Source organism: Rhinoderma darwinii, chromosome 4, assembly GCF_050947455.1.
Source record: "Rhinoderma darwinii isolate aRhiDar2 chromosome 4, aRhiDar2.hap1, whole genome shotgun sequence".
NCBI lineage: Eukaryota > Metazoa > Chordata > Amphibia > Anura > Rhinodermatidae > Rhinoderma > Rhinoderma darwinii.
The window spans coordinates 372,615,271-372,633,409 of record NC_134690.1 but is presented as its reverse complement, the minus strand read 5'-3'; the positions used below and the strand labels follow the sequence as shown (position 1 = coordinate 372,633,409).

The 18,139-nt window shown below is 40.7% G+C and overlaps 1 protein-coding gene across 1 annotated transcript in view; it reads right to left on the bottom strand.

Moving 5' to 3' along the window:
* Positions 1-18,139, bottom strand: part of SPRED2 (sprouty related EVH1 domain containing 2) — an 81,217-nt gene that overhangs the window by 9,913 nt on the left and 53,165 nt on the right. Inside the window, exons 4-5 of the mRNA XM_075863121.1 lie at positions 15,237-15,301; positions 113-259 (exon numbers count right to left, since the gene is read on the bottom strand). Of these exons, the coding sequence (XP_075719236.1) occupies positions 113-259; positions 15,237-15,301 (212 nt within the window). The remainder of the gene's footprint in view (positions 1-112; positions 260-15,236; positions 15,302-18,139) is intronic.

Here is an 18,139-nt window from a genome sequence, read left to right as displayed (position 1 = left end):
CCTATGGCAAAGCTGTACTGTCTTCATAGCTGTATAGCCAAAAGGGTCAGACTGACAGAGTTTGTGATCATGGATTTATTTTTTTTCGAAATCCCAATAGGAGACTGCTTACTTGTTCAGGAGGATAGTGTTCCATGCTGTAGAAATCAATGTGACTCAAGGTGCTGTAACGACAACCTCCGCCCATAAGAGGGGAGGAGATGGTTCTCACTGGTGCTTCTCTCTTCTGTGACGAGTTCGAGGAGCTATCTGTACCAGTCTGCAAAAAGCAAAAAAAAAAATGCATCAAATGAAGGTCCACATTGTGGAGCTGGAAACATTTTATAGAGCTTTGAGTTCGTAGCCAAATTAATTGCTGGAAATGGTCTGGTCTCTTTAATAATATAGTCAGATAGATTTATATAGACTGTAGTAGAGAATTCGAGTTCATGTTACTCAAAAATGGGCGGTACTCCAAAAAGGCAGGCATCGAAGAACGTAACAAACCATAAGAAAATACGAAAAAGCATAAAAAAAAAAAAAAAATGATAACCACATTATAAGAGTAGAGTTACATGCTAATCAGGTATCTGACCATTTAGGTTATTCCAGGATCTCCTTTTGGTGGAAATGTTGCATGAAGTCTTAACCTCTCGTGTGAAACTTGGGTGCTTTGGGCTTAGCAGGTAAAAGGATTCTGAAGGCGAACCCTCCAACTACACAGGATAAGTGCATGCCTACTTCTAAGTACATTGTAAAGTCTGATGGTAAGTGTGACGTAGCAGGAGATCATGAAGACATGCAAACGTAGCTGAGAATTTAAGGAGTGGTGGAAAGGAACGGGAATTTTTGTTTTTGCTTTTACAAAAAAATCTTTCATGGCTTCATCAAGCTTACCGTATTTATTGTATAGTTTACATTTCCGGTAATGGGACGGTTTACATGAATGAAGAAAAGGTGTGACTTTGGGAGAATATATTCCTGGAAAATGTAGAATCGGTCAATGTAAAAGAGTGGACTGACTGCCTATGATAGATAGACCAGGGGGTAAGACATTTACTGTGGAGTCCCATATGCTTTGAAGCAGTGATTAAGTAATCTTCAGTCTCTCGTTATATGACCCGTATTTTGAACAGCAAAATGGCCCATCTAAGATCAGTAATTCCCCACATACTTAACCCCCATTTCAAGCAGGCAGGCATTTCTGCAATTTTAAAATTAGCGATAATGAGTTTCAAGATACCAGTCATTGAGAACGCAGTCACATTCCAGCATTTATCAAAGAGAACAGAAGTTGGGTAGACATTTGCAGCTTGCACACTATGAATCACAGCCTGCATTTCCAGAAACGCTATCATTTATCATAACATCTGAGGCCGGGCCACCAGCAGAGACCAGGAAGCATCCACCCCCTCCCATAATGATAGCTGCGGTCCCGGTAAACAAGGAATGCTATTATCGAAAATAACCTGGATGAGCCAACACACAGTTCCCACTGGATGATCTCCTAAATCAGAACAAATATAGAAGAGGCGTACAACTTCAGAAAACGTCTACGCCATTTATCTTAATTTCAGTTTGTTCCGCATTATGGTAACAGAAACATTTCGAGTTGGAAGCTGCATGAATGATGCCAGTTCTGAGCCTATAGGTCGGATCAGGTTGAAAATATTTTTGGGTTAAATATTTTCCATTACAAATTATATGCGTATGATTCGGCAAGGTTCGCACGTGCCGCTTTTGATGCCATTTTTATAATGTTTCAATTACAGCATAAAATCCTAGCAAAACCGTCTAAATTGTGTGTGAACCGAAACTTATACTGCACGTGAATACGGTCACAGTTACAACAGTCAATTACCCTCATGTAAGGCTAGGACATACAATGAATTTCCAGATCCACTAACTTTCGATGTTGAGGGTAGGATCTGCTTGCCTCTAGACTTGCGAGTGCCCAGTTGCATACTTAGCTACAGTCAGATTCTCATGGGACTGTCCCGCGAATGTGAACGAAAACCGGGTGAGGGTGTTTATATTCATTTACATGAAAAAGGGATGATCTGGGCAATTATGGAGATATTCACAGGCTAACGGAGCTTAAAATATCCCGCAATTTTTATGTGCGATTTCCGATTCAACCCAAATAAACCTGTTTAATACGCAATTAGGGTATCACATCCTAAGTATATAGTCCTTACACATCTTATTTCCCTCTCTGTAAACCCTTACATTTTTCTCAACCCCTTTGTATTATACAATTTTCCTTCAGTGGAAATTATTCTACAGTTTGCAATCTGCAAATACAGAAGTTTCACTATAAACGCCTTCTACAAAGACAATAATTATACTGAAGAAAACAGGGTCTAATACCAACCAAATTGGTACCCCAAAGTAAAGGTGATCCACTTTGAAGAGGTTTCAATGATAACTTTCTAACTTCTAGCCTTAGGCTGGGTTCACATGTAAATCAGGAATATCATCAGTCCCTATACCAGATGGGTTCTCTAAACCAGACAGTCATATACTGGGGGCCAATTTCTTAGGAAACCAGTTTACCTATCAAAAGTTTTTTTTTTAGGTGTGTGTGGGGGGGGGGGGGGACCCACACAAACAGGAGAAGGACATAAAAAATCCATGCAAATGTTATTCTGCAAGGCCAACCATTGAGCCGCCGTGCTGCCCATACGGGGTATATTATTTCCCTATGGCTTCCCCAGAGTAAAAATATACTTAATGACACTGTACGAATAAATAAAAATCTATTTAATCCTATAGTAATTAAAGTCTTTAAGGGAAAGAAAGTTTCAAAACATTTTTCCCCTCATCGTAAAGGGATGGCTTTAAAGAGTCGAGCTGCAAATTATTGGTTTCCAGTACCGTCACACAACTAAAGGACTGAATGTCCTTCAGAACGATATAAAAACAAATCTGTGGCGACTTCTAAAAGCTACTCGACACAGGCATTTCCCACACTGCAAGCAGAGGTGGTATTTTAAGTTTAAGGTCTACCAGTGGTCACTTATAGATGGTTGAGATCACCACCCTGTAGTTTCACTTGAGGCAGACCTTAAAATAGAACGCAACAGCTGATGCAACCGAAATGCTTAAAATATACACTTGTACTACAATTTTAAACCAGAGGAAATAGTTTTACTGAACAATGCCAAGTAGAACACAAGATATTTTAATATTCACGGTGATGTGAACCAGACTGCCAGCTCACTGGCCCAATGGGAATTGCATTACTTACCACTAAACGGTCTCTCGCTGGAACACGATACCCCTTACTGCTCTTACTTCATACTGTATTTGGCACTCTGCAGGTCATGCCTGTGCAGGTGATGCAAGGTTTACTGCAGAACCTATAGATATCTATTATACTTCCCATGTGGACTTTTAGCTAACTAAAACCAAGGGTGTTCCACAGAGGCCCTCTACCTACTACGACAGGGCCCAGACAGGAAGCTCTTTACCCCTTTATTTCCCCCATGTTTGGTATGAACCTGCCCAGGGTCTCAACCTCTCTGAATTTCCCACATAATTATATAGGTTCTCCACTTTGGACAATCTGTACTTGTTAAAAGGGTACCTTGCCAATAAGCTTTTCACAAAAACTGTCCCCCCTGTGATCAGCTTTGATCTGTGAGGAAACTGGAGGTAAGTGTTCAATACCCCTGCAGCGCCACCACAGAAGAAATTAAGAATTACAGGGTACACATTCATATCAATGGGTTGTCTGTGTAATGCAGGACAGGAAAGATGCTCTTTGTAACCACTCTCCACTCTGACCAAGATACGAGGCTGCTAAACAGAGGACTCCTAGTAGGATATACTGTATGAAAAAGTTTTTTTTTGTTTTTTTACACAAGACTACCTCTTTACGGAGAGGGATACCAGCCAGAAAGGCATAATCTCTCCAGTTTTAGGAGGATGGAATGTGATGGCATGACTTAGTGCCAGGAGCGAGGGCTCAATTGGTTTTCTTTTAACCCCTTAGTGACCAATACGCCTTTTTACGGCAGTTACTAAGGGGCCTTAGGCTTTTTCATGGCGGCCCAGTTTAAGTCTGGGTGTCCCGCACAGGTTGGACCCTGGGCTCGGCTGTATGACGACAGCCAGGCTCCTGCACCAACGGCTGCGATAGAAGTTTACTTAGACCGCGGTCGCTTAACCCGTTAAATGCCACGGTCAATAGCGACCGCGGCATTTAAATAATTTACAGAGGAAGGGAGCTCCCTCTCACCCATCGGCGGCCCGCAAATGCAATCGCGGGCCTCCGATGGGGTGCCATGGCAGCCTGATAAAGGCCCCCAGGTCTGCCCAGGGCATATGCCTATTAGGACGTGCCGGAAGCTCCTCGGAATAGATTGCCCATCAGATTTACATGGACAGGCCATAATGCTTTGGTATACTAAGTATACCAAAACTTTATAGCAGCGAACTAAAGATCACATTAGTCCCCTAGTGGGACTAAGGCCCCATGCACACGACCGTGTTCGGTCCGCATGTACCGGACCGAACACAGTGCAGGGAGCCGGGCTCTTAGCATCATACTTATCAATTACCCTAGGGGTCACTGCCTGTCCGCGGAACTACTGTCCCGTACTGTAATCATGATTACAGTACGGGACAGTAGTTCCGCGGACAGGCAGTGACACCTAGCGTCATAGTTAAGTATGATGCTAGGAGCCCGGCTCCCTGCACGGTGTTCGGTCTGGGACATGCGGCAGACATGCGGACCGAACACTGTCGTGTGCATGAGGCCTAATAAAATAATAAATGTGAAATTTTTTATTTTGTAAAAAAAAAAAAACAAAAAAAAAAAAAAAAAAAGTGTACAAAAAAATAAAAAACTACACATATATGGTATCGCTTCGACCATAATGACCCAAAGTTAATATGTAATTTAAACCGCAAGGTGAATACCGTAAAAATAAATGCAAAAAACAATGGCGAAATTGCTATTTTTTTCCATTGCCCCCCAAAAGTTTTTTTCTATTCTCACCCATAAAAAAAGTTAATGTAAGTTAATAAAAAAAAATGATCTCTACCCCAAAATGGTGCCATTACAAAGTACAACTAATCCCGCAAAGAACAAGTCCTCATACAGCTATGACGATGGAAGAATAAAAAAGTTATAGCTCTTTGAATGAGACTATAGAAAAACGAAAAAATAAATAAAAATATAGCTTTGTCATTAGGGCCTAAAATAGGCTGGTCACTAAGGGGTTAATGAGGTCCCCTCTCCTCTATGTACACTGACCGTTACATAACAATTTTGATGGCTGTATTACATAAAAGCCTTTTTTTTTTTTGATCTGCCAACTCTTATGTTAAAAACTAAAAAGTGCTACGTTGGGGGCCCTGTGTGAACAGTCCCTTCTTGCTTCCCATTAGAATGCTTACAGTCTCCAGGTCATGTCATTTTTGTCAATCACGTGAACCAAAATTGACATCAATGCCTACATCATATTTGACCCTACCGCATTAAGAACAGCAGTTATGATGTGCAAATTCACACAGATTTTGATGTTGAGACACTGCTGACCATGGGAGTTTAGAACCAAATTTATTATCAAGATAAAGTAGGGAGTGAGGATTTATACCCTGGATCTTTAACATAGGATATCCTCAGGCCCAAGGTGCTTTTGAAGGTTCGCTTTTAACAAGAAGTATTCTTAGCAACCATGCGATTTAGAAATCCGGTGCACGTCTGCAACCACAACCACAGACTGAACACCATCAGCCACATGTAGAACATGCAAAAACACAACAAACAAAAACATAGAAGTCAATGTGTTCTGGGATTTAATAGCTTGCACTACGTTCATCTCTACTTAAAAAGCTACACGCCAGCTACGGTCAGCGAGCCATGGGCATCTTTCCTCGGACTGCTTTGTGTTTTATAGTATTAATATAAGAATTGCTGGTCATGGGACTTAATTTAGGAACCCAAATGCCCAGTGTTATTATTAAGATCATACCCAACAGTTTTCTTAAGGCAGAAGTGTTTCTGTTGGGCTCGAATATGAAATCTGGAAAAAAACAAAAAACAAAAACACAACCTCCCCCAGTCACACATTTATAGTACTGGTCACGTCAAACGTCTAAAGGGTCTTTTTGGACCCTCTCCGGCTCTTGGGCCTGGATGCAACTGCAAAGAGGCGTGGGTAGGTATTCGCTATATTGCAATATATCCATCACCCAATCACATTTTTATTTGCACTAACTACAGAGGTGTATAAAACTTTTCTACAGAAAAACACGTTCAGAACCAATGGCTGCTGGAGCTTAAATGGAGAAAAGGAACGTTCAGTCTTGAGAGAAATCTTCACTCGGAAGATTGTTTTCCAAGGTCCAGATGTCGGAGAGCCATTTCACACAACTAGGGAGTGCAGTTTAGTTTTGTGGGCTAAAGTGCATAGTGCTGCTTGAAACAATGATGCAATATGTACATAGAAGAAGGATTCCAGCATTCCTATAGCTCTGCTACTCCCTCTCCGGCCGCCGCTGCTCTGCGCACTGAAGAACTCTGCTAATCTGCTGGCAGGAAGTCGTCAATCATCCCATTGTCACAGCGCCAGCAGCCACAGCAATTGTATGTACAGTCTGCGCAGAGTGTCACCTTCACAACTACACAATCAAATCTGTCTACACAAAAGAAAGAAAAAAATCAACTGTGACCTTGACTGAAGATTGTCCAGATTCCTCACTGAAGGCATCAGACACATCTGTATTCATAGTTGTTGTGAACTTATGCCTTGGACAGTGTGTTCACCAAATTTAATGTGTACCTCAACATTTATACTGTATATAGAGATCTATGAGACATGTACAGTATCATAGGCAGCGACACTCATGGGATACTACAGATCAACTATGGATCTCGTCCCATTGCCCGCACCAGAAAACCTTGGTGTAAATTTCTATAGTCCAGCAATTACAGATGTAGCCATCTTTATCTTGACTTAAAGAGGCTCTGTCACCACATTATAAGTGCCCTATCTTCTACATAATGTGATCGGCGCTGTAATGTAGATTACAGCAGTGGTTTTTATTTAGAAAAAGTTATGACCTATTTTAGATTTATGGTAATGACTTTCTTCAGAGACAACTGGGCGTGTGTTTACTTTTTGACCAAGTGGGCGTTGTGGAGAGAAGTGTATGACGCTGACCAGTCATCGCGTCCTGGCTGGAGGTGATGTCTATTCACTCTCAAGACACTTCAGTAATATTAATGCTAAAAATCGCTCATAAAGTGGTTTAAAATAGATCGTTTTTCTAAATAAAAAGCACTGCTGTCAACTACATTATAGCGCCGATCTCCTTATATAGGAGATAGGGATAATGTGGTGACAGAGACTCTTTAAATCCAATAAATCTTTCAGGATTTTCTTTTATTGGTCGTATCAGACAAAAGAAACACATACATACATACATACATACATACATACATACATACATACATAGCGCAGCGATACTGTGGTTATTAAACCAGGTATTGGTACTTTTGGCAGTGTGGGCAGGTGCCAAGTCCTGCTGGAAAACCAAATCAGCATCTCCATAAAGCTTGTTAGCAGAGGGAAGCATGAAGTGCTCGAAAATTTCCTGGTAGACGTCTACGTTGACTCTGGACTTGAGATATATAGATTATATTAACTCTGTTACCAAAGACAAAAACATAACAAGTGTCGCCTGCTGGAGCAGTGGATGATGTAGATTTCATCTGAAGAGTCACTTGGACAGGATTGTGAATGTGACTCCCCCATTAATACATTTTATTACTGTGGTGGTTTTAATTTGTGTATTTTCATCCCTGACATACTACTTCAATAGACGTTTACTTTGATCAAATATTATCTTGCCTACTAAACCTTTGCTATAATGACATGCACATGGTGCTACATCACTGGGTGAGAGCAAAACAGGATTTTAATGCACCCTTTAAGAAATAATATGATCATCAAAATTGATAAGTTGTTTGCTTATCAGATGTCTTCACAACACAAGCGAAGAAATCACAATGTAGTACATTAAAATAAAAATGTCCACAGTTACTCATTATCGTTAAAGAAATGAGGGTCCCCTTCCAGCCCAACATGCCCACTGTGAAATGAACCCTTTAAACAGTATAGTCCACTTTCACAACAAGTGTTTGTTATGCCCTAATGAATCTACAACGGAAAAAAATAAGCAACGTTGCAAATAGTCTTTATTAAAAATATACTATTGTTTTGTAGAAATTGTGATTTCTACAGTTCCTATGCAGATGTGGCGTTTCCATGGTAACAGACGACAAACAAATCCTGTGCAGTCTAATCCTGCAGTCATGGGAAAAGAATAAGCAGGGAACAGAGGTAACCAAGTAGGACTGCAGAATCAGTGTACTCAGGGTTTCTTTGTAGTCTGTAACCATGGAAACACATAGGCGCTGTAGACACAAAACTAGTGTATTTTTTTTAATCAAGACGGTTTCCAAAGTAGCTTTCATATATATTTTTTTTATTATTTTAGATAGATTGGAACAAGAATATGGTTGCAAAGTTTTGAATGAATGCTATGAAATACCAGGTAGATTACGGTAGGCCTTTTTCTTTTAGTCCTGTGCGAGAGCAAATAGCCTAACCCGACAGCTTTACTATGGCGAATAAGCCATATTACAGTTGATGCTGTAGCGGTGTATTGACAGAATGGATAACGCTAAGCATTGCACCCTCCTGGACAGGTGTAAAGTTGCATTTTAGGAGCAGCTACAAGTAGCTCTTTATTATGTCCTAGCCTTGCGGTCCCACCTGTGTTTTCTTTGCTGTATTAGATTACAATTTTATTTTAACTCCGTAAAGAGCCGTGTGCATTTAGCACTGAGTAAATAACAGTCTTATGGAAAACATAATCCTGACAGCAGATTGCATTGTCTCTTCCCGGAATCCACCAACCTAACCGGCTCTAGCTGCAAAATACGACTGGAGGACACCCTTTCCTGCTTCACATGACTGTTGATCCTGTATAATTTCCTGCACCTTCAGGAAATCCTTCTGCACAGACTACAAATAACCTGTGTTTAGACTTAGACAATTATTCATATACACTAGACGATGCGATATAAGCCATAAGAAAGAAGGGACGTTCTGGGTTATGCCATGTTAAGAGAGACACGAGGGTGGTAAACGAAATAATGGCGGAAACTATTTTAAGGGCTAACCGACCTGAATGATCATACAGACGGGTTACTAGAAACGAGACACACCTCAGTTGGAAACTTGAACACTATTTGGAACTCTAGGAGTCCTGAGGTTACAATAGACCTTGATATAGATCGATTGACGATAAAGCACAAAGAGCAAGGATTGGTAATTTAAGGGGACGAACGATTGTTGCTATGATCATTTGCCTCCATACATTTGCATAATTTCGCTAGCACATGTCCCCGTTTACACATGGGAGATGTGATGCCAACTAGCGGCCATTTTTTTGGCCGCATAAGAGATCTAATCAGCCGACATGCACGTTCATTGGCTGATCGCCAGAGCAATGATCGGGCAAATGAACGTTCGTATGAACCCTTGTTTCCGATCATTGGCACATTGTTTTTTTTTATAAGGGCCAAAGAAACAAGAAAGAAAAACTGTGTGCACGTCCCAAACAAGCAAAATCAATATCTTCTGCAAATTCTAACACTTCTGTGGTGCTGTAAAGTTAATATATATATGAATATTCCATAAAATTTTAGGGTGACATTTCTTAAGATATTGTGCGTGACTTGAACAAAATCCTGGTCTGAGACACAAAAAGGCCAGCTCTGCCCCACTGCAAGTTTACTTTTATACTGTTTGCATAAGGGAACACTGCCCTATTCATCCAGCCTTGTGCTTCAAAGACTCCGGAGACACAGCACAGAGAGTTGCTTAATCAGCTTTAGCAAAGAAAGACAATAGGGCTGAAATTTCACAAATCCAGGAGAAAGGCTGGAGATGTGAAGGACTTTGAATGTGGTGGTAGTGAAGATTCCACAGCCAGAACCTGGTCAATGAGGCATGAACTTGAAGAACTAACACTACCAGCACCATAAGAGCAAACTTAAAGAGGCTCTGTCACCACATTATAAGTGCCCTGTCTCCTATATAAGGAGATCGGCGCTATAATGTAGGTGACAGCAGTGCTTTTTATTTAGAAAAACTATCTATTTTAAACCACTTTATGAGTGATTTTTAGATTTATGCTAATGAGTTTCTTAATGCCCAAATGGGCGTGTTTTTACTTTAGACCAAGTGGGCGTTGTACAGAGGAGTTTATGACGCTGACCAATCAGTGACCAATCAGCGTCATGCACTCCTCTCCATTCATTTACACTGCACTAGCGATATAGCTATATCATTATGTGCAGCTACATACACACACTATAACATTACTGCAGTGTCCTGATAATGAATATACATCACTACCAGCCTGGACGTGATGTCTATTCAGAATCCTGACCACTTCTGAATCTTTTCTGTGAGATTTCAGCAAGGCAAACGTAATGTCGTTTGAAATGACAGGTTACATCGTAATCTCGCGAGATTACGTTTGCCTTGCTGTAAATCTCACAGACGCTACAGACGTGTCAGGATTCTGAATACACATCACGTCCTGGCTGGAGGTAATGTATATTTATTATGCAGTAATGTTAGTGTTTGTGTATGTGGCTGCACATAGTGATATAACTATATCGCTAGTGCAGTGTAAATGAATGGAGAGAAGTGTATGACGCTGATTGATATCTGATTGGTCAGCCTCATACACTCCTCTGTACAACGCCCACTTGGTCTAAAGTAAAAACCCGCCCACTTAAGCATTAAGAAACTCATTAGCATAAAGCTAAAAAAATCGCTCATAAAGTGGTATAAAAGAGATCGTTTTTCTAAATAAAAAGCACTGCTGTCACCTACATTATATTGCCCTTCTTCTTATATAGGAGATAGGGCCTCTTTAAACCCAGAATCCCAATCCTACAGGGCAAGAGTGATAACCACGAGGCCAGCATGCTAGACAAAAGCTAGCCCCTTAAAATGCAGTGCTCACATTTACTTAATCCTTTTCCCAAATATCTTGCAGTGATGTTTTTGCGATTCCAAATGGTCTCCAGTTTCTAGTTCACAAGGAGGAGTAATATCATCATCATTATAATAATAGCAATGCCGATATCTACATCCTATTAAAGAGGCTCTGTCACCAGATTTTGTAACCCCTATCTGCTATTGCAGCAGATAGGCGCTGCAATGTAGATTACAGTAACGTTTTTATTTTAAAAAAAACGAGCATTTTTGGCCAAGTTATGACCATTTTTGTATTTATGCAAATGAGGCTTGCTAAAGTCCAACTGGGCGTGTTTAAAGTAAAAGTACAACTGGGCGTGTATTGTGTTCGTTACATCGGGGCGTGTTTACTTCTTTTACTAGCTGGGCTTTCTGATGAGAAGTATCATCCACTTCTCTTCAGAACGCCCAGCTTCTGGCAGTGCAAAGACACAGCGTGTTCTCGAGAGATCACGCTGTGACGTCACTCACTTCCTGCCCCAGGTCCTGCATCGTGTCGGACCAGCGAGGACACATCGGCACCAGAGGCTACAGTTGATTCTGCAGCAGCATCAGCGTTTGCAGGTAAGTCGATGTAGCTACTTACCTACAAACGCTGATGCTGCTGCAGAATCAACTGTAGCCTCTGGTGCCGACACGATGCAGGACCTGGGGCAGGAAGTGAGTGACGTCACAGCGTGATCTTGCGAGGACACGCTGTGTGTTTGCACTGCCAGAAGCTGGGCGTTCTGAAGAGAAGTGGATGATACTTCTCGTCAGAACGCCCAGCTAGTAAAAGAAGTAAACACGCCCAGATGTAACACACATAATACACGCCCAGTTGGACTTTTGCAAGCCTCATTTGCATAAATACAAAAATGGTCATAACTTGGCCAAAAAGGCTCGTTTTAAAAAAAACAAACACGTTACTCTTATCTCCATTGCAGCGCCGATCTGCTGCAATAGCAGATAGGGGTTGCAAAATCTGGTGACAGAGCCTCTTTAAATCTGATAGAATTTGCAATGGGGGCTCTGAACAAAGCCTCCAATGCAAATGCCATCAGTGCCTAAAACACTGTAGGGTGTAAAGGCCCTTTTACACTGGGCAATGATCAGGCAAACGAGCGTTCAGATGATCACATGTAAACAGGGCAAGGATCAGGTGACGAACGAGCAAACTCTCGTTCGTCGGCAGGAATAACTATTATCGTCGTCCGCAGCACATCTCCGTGTAAGCAGGAAAATGTGCTGACGACATGATGGAAAGTATGAGGATGAATGATCGTAGTAACGAGCCCTCGTCCCCATACATAAACGATCATTGCTCCTTGCGAAAGGAGCAAACAAGCGCCGATACACGAGCGATCTGGTTGATCGGCACTAATTTTCACAGCCCATATTGGCCGGTGCAAAAGGACCTTAAAGCTGGCGGGAAAAAAAACGTATAAGCAGTCTATCTCTATGGGGTATTCAAGTCGTCGTCCCCCCTACAGTCTAGAAAACAAAATCAGCGTGCAAATGGCCTTCCATAAACCTAGTGAAAAATGTTAAACATCCTTTTAGGAAGATAAATCTCAAAGTGACAGTTTTTTTATTTACATGTGGAGGGGTGGGGTGTTTGGAAGTAAAAAATTATTGGTTAAGAAAAATAGTAAAACATTTTCACCTACTTGTGCCAGGACAAAATAAAAACGCAAACTCCCTCACTATAAAATAGATATATACTGGCTGACTAGGACACATAGTTTGCAGGTCCGGCCCTCGAGCTGGGAGTGGCAGAATTCAGATAAGTTGGGAACTGTGGAGACATTTTCGTTCATAGAAGCCTAGCGCTCCTTCCCCTCTAGTGCGCCATAAATCAATCTGGCAGGTAGCTGGGAAGCAGCTGCTAATGATCGCTTAACTCTGGAGCAGAGGAAGTCACCTTTTAACCCAGCCTGCTGTTGTTTGTCTTTTAAAACTGGGACAAAAGAACAGATGGGAAGAGAATGCCAACTGTTGAAAGAATCTGGTCAGCAAAGGCTACAAACCTGAAAAGACCCTCTAACACGCACCTCTCAGCAGCACTAAACCGAGAAGACGGCTGCCGTGCAATGCACAGCGAATATAAGCAGCTCATGAATTATTGCTTAGCTATGCGGTAGTCCCGCTCTATTCTTTCAAGTGCACTTGATATGCCTGCTGAGAAAGAGAGGGTGTTACATTTAGAAGGGTAGAAAAAAAAAAAAAAAAGGAAGCAGATGACTCACCGATTCAACAATACAGATAGTACACTCCTCCCTTGTATTGCCTTGACCTTGGTTGATCTGACCATTAAGATCATGTTCACTTCAGCTTTTCAATGATTCATCTACTACAGGGAGAAGCATTTTTATCTTTTGTTGAGCTACTAAATGTGCAAAGGATTCCAGTCTGACTCCAAAACCTACTGCCACTCAATTCCCGAGGATTCAGTTAAACACAATCTCCCGTTAACAAAGTAATGACTCCGCAGGGTCAAAGGGGCAAATCAAAATTAAGAATTTACCTTGCAAAGCCAATCATTATCTAGTACATGAAAGAAATGCATTGCAGATCAGTCTTCCTACTATGGAAGTGATGCAGCACAGGGGCAGCTGAATCAGTCCTTCAAGGTAAGGCCTTTGCGAAACAGCTCCACGTCTTTCTATCCTCTATCGGAGTGCGGAGAGATCCGCTGCACAGATCAGTTCAACTCAAAAAGGAATCACTGCAACCAAATATTTACATGACCTGCAAATTCATTTGAAGAAGTGCCGACGTGACGGGTTATCCCACATTTCCACTACAGTTGCTACAGTTCTTTGGGGGGCAACCAGCTGGTTGCCAGGGCAGACGCATTTAGAAAGAAGGCTGTCCAGATGGAACTATTAACCAGATTCAGTCCCCAACTTCCAGGTTCTGCATTAAGCCCGAAGTAGGTAAAGACTTGTAGGTAAAGAGCATTGTTGCATCACTTGTGAAATCCATAGGAGTGAACTTGTACTATTTAAATCAACTGCAACATTAAGCTGTGCCAAAGTAAAATGTACGGCAACTTAGGCAATCATGCAATTATTGCGTAACTTTTTCAATGCAGTTATATTGAAGATTGAGAGCCGAAAGTCGTCTGGTTGCGAGACTGGCCTACAACCGAGACGGTCAAGTCATCATCTAGCAGCACGACCATACATTTCTGACCTCACAATTTAAGGTGTTCCTTGAGATAAGCAACTGTGGTATCTGGCAGTGGCTTATTCCACTTTTACCATAGAAATAAACATACATGCTTGGCTGAGTAATGTGTGCATGTTTATGAAGGGGTCACGAGAGTAGTTGAAAGTGGCACCACTGAGCTACAGTAACAGGGTTATTTAGTTAAGAAACGTAGAACTCCGTTGGTATAAAACTGGGACAACAGTAACCGCCACATGAAGACCACCAAACATTAAACCAAGAGTAGGTCAAGTGAGCCTGTCCAAGAGTTTAATAAGTAGTGCATGATCTCCGGATCAGCAGCCTTGAGTATGTATGGAGCACCACCCACCCGCAATACTTACTACATCGGCCTCAAACAGACATGTTCTCTCACAATATGAATACTACATTTTTGACCAAGCAGCAACATAAATCAACCATCCAAAAAAAGACCCTTCTATTTCTCAGAAGGACAAATCTAGACACAGCCGTATCCCTATTGGCAGAAAAGTGCGGAAACAATATAATCAACTGAATTAGATAAATTAAGAAACCCATAAAACGAAGAATGGACATATTTACTCTTTGATCAGAATACACAAGATGGTAAAAGCCTCTACCTGTTTGATCTAAATAGCACGTCCAAAACTTGTGAGAATCCTAAAATGCTGGAGACTTCACTGGGCTATGAATGTAATATAATGCATTACCATACATCAATCAAGTTGGGTTGGTTGAGCCTGAATTCATAAAAAATGTTAATTAAAAGGGACACTAAACGTCATAATTTGGTGAATATATTCGGTGGCAATCTACGGAGACATTCAAGGCTGGGCAGAGGCGGACTGTTCTGTTCTTCCATTGGCTTTTGGACAGGCAGTCCACCAAGATGTCTGCTCCCATAATCCCATATCTCCAGTTTACACGTGTGACTGAAAACCATAGCATTTTATAGCCTTTAGGTTTAGCGTTCAGTATTTAAAACCATTTTTACAATACATTACTTACTGCAAAAACGTCATCGTCCCCAAGTTCAGCCTCGTTGTGGATTGTGGAAGAGGATGTGGTGGATCCTTAAAAAAAAATAAAAAAAAAATAGATTATTAATTTTAGATTAAATATATAATCTCAATGTGGATAAAACACACACACTAAACCATATCCATATCCACTTTTCACAGTATTTCCCTTACACCTTAATATGCAAAAGGTACAGAAGAAACGAGCCTTTTCCTTAATAGACCTGGGTGTGGCAATCTTTCTTGATATAGAACTACGAATAGTATTTTTCAACAATTTGATACCTTCAGGGCAAGCAATGGCATATTGCCTAGTATACACAACTAACCTAAAATACATAAAAGGAAACTGTGTGAACAAGAACAAAACATCCACAAGGAAAGTCACTTTGCCCAGTCTCACTACTTGTGCTCAAGTTTAGTACAGAACTTAGTTTATCAAAATTTTGCCTAATTTCCCAGTCTTACTACATTCATTATGTCAGCTGTCAAGCCCACAGAGCTCTGCAGTTTTACATTGTTGCAGCTGGGTTAAAAAAAACAACTTTAATTCTAAGTAGTAACTAAAAAAGGAGAAATATAAAAGAGCACCCCATTAATCTGAAGATTCCATTAGCAAAATAAATCCCATCCTCTACACCCCACACTAAAAAGCATCAACTTACAAATTACTGAAAAAACATTTATGAGCTCCAAATAGAGCGTTGTGAAGATTGTGAGGTTACATTCAGCTGACAAATAAAGGAGTTGTCCAGTTTAGGCTGTGTTCACATCTGTGTTGAGAGGCTGTGTTCGGAGCCTCCATTGCAAATGACATCACATTTGATAGAAAAATAGTGCCGCATGCAGAGCTATTTGCCCCGGAAAAATGACTAACGGAACCCGACGGATCCTTATTACTAGTAAATGGGGTCCGTAGCGTGCCATTGGTGTCAGTCGTGACACTGATCCGCCACAGCTTGAATTCAGTTTTTTTTCCTCCTAGGACTGAATCCACAACACAGATCGGATCACTGGTTCCTAATGTGGTTCCACTGTCAAGCTGATCATAGGCAGCTACGCCACTGGAAGTCCTAACAATTAGCAGTAAAGGGTGGAGAACTGCAATGTCAATGTTAATTTTCTGCTCATAGTTTAAGGGGGTATCCCATCTTGGACATTTGACATATCCACAGGATATGCCATAAATATCCGATTGATGCGGGTCCCACCTCTCTCTCTACAACAGGGCCCCCTTGCTCGGCTCCCGCTGCTTCCCGGCCACCTAATAAGGAAGTGGCCTGATTAGGTGCCCGTTCTAGAGATCGGTGCGGATCCCAGAGGTGGGACCCGCATCTATTGGACATTTATGGCATATCCTCTGGATAGGTTATAAAATGTTCAAGATGGGAAACCCCCTTTAAGTATCAGATGTTTATTTATTTCAGTGGAAGTCAGAAATCCTGGAAGCCTTGCTGTATAAGAATAGTTCCAAAGGGTTGTCTTACAACCCCCATAAATAATACACTCGCTCTGAATGTATTAAACCATCTAAATTATTTTACTGTAAACTAAAGAAAAGTACAAAAAAACGGATTGGACTGGAACATGCGCTACATGAGCGTCATTGTGCGCCATTAATGATCTAGAGCCGTAACACTACAGCACATGGTAGACTGCCCATGGATGCAACGGGAAGAAGACAATCAAGAGTCCCGCTGTGATGTAACACTAGGTTTGATGCACAAGATTGTTAAATAGGAAGGAAAGGCATTCAAGTTCACAAGTCCATGGGTCTATTTCTAAACAGTTCAAAAACCACTAAGCTAACGGACTCCAAAAAAATAAATCAAAAGTTGATGAATGCATTTCGACATTTAGTAAAACAATCTCCTTGTAACCATGAACAGTAACAGTTGTGAAGTTCTACTTCATCATGGGAAAGATGTTGCTATAGCAAGAAAAACAATATTGGTGTAAACAGGGGTAGAAAAAGAACCCAAGATATTAAAGGGTTTTTTAGATGTGCATAAAAAAAAAAAAATATAAAAAAAAAGTTGCATTATGAAAAGTTATGCAACTAATATACTTTGAGTCTACATTCCTCACCATTTTAAGATCCCCGCTTGCTGTCAGTGAATCACTTGTTTACATTGATGGTGAAAATCCATACAGACCTAGTCCAACTCACAGATGAGACGTGAATACAATTGTATCAGTTCTAGGTAATCCTCCGTTATTGGTGTATGTATGTATGTATGTATGTATGTATGTATGTATGTATGTATGTATGTATACACACTCTAATAAATATATATATATATATATATATATATATATATACATACATACACACACACACACACACACACACACACACACACTATATATTATAATTATTAGATATTATTAACAAACATTTTTCTAGTTTCCACAGATTTTATGTAAATCTGGTAAATTGCGCAGTAATGCAGATTGACGAGCTATATCACATTATACCTAGGCACATTTGTCACGTTATCTGAAGTTGGGTGACGTCACCACCTTTGATTTTAAAAGGGAAAAGTATTTTTAAAGGGGTTGGCAGTAAATAAATCCAATTTCTTCCTGTACAAAGTGTGCTGAAATGGTTAATGTTTAAGGCCTTAATTCAGGGATGGCATGGAGGTTTGAGTATTTATTTATATGTAGCTCAAAACAATAAATCAAATCGAAATTTACAGACGGACTATTTGGATGTGCGTCCGCATGCTCTGTGGTGAAGACTGCAGAACTTTTATTTAGCTAAACAAAGTGGAAGCACCAGTAATATTTGCAAAATCAATAGTTATGGCATTAATATGTCATGGAGCCAAAGCGTTTATTGCACTATTCTGCATTAAGTTATTAGACCAAAAAGTAGGATAAAGCCGA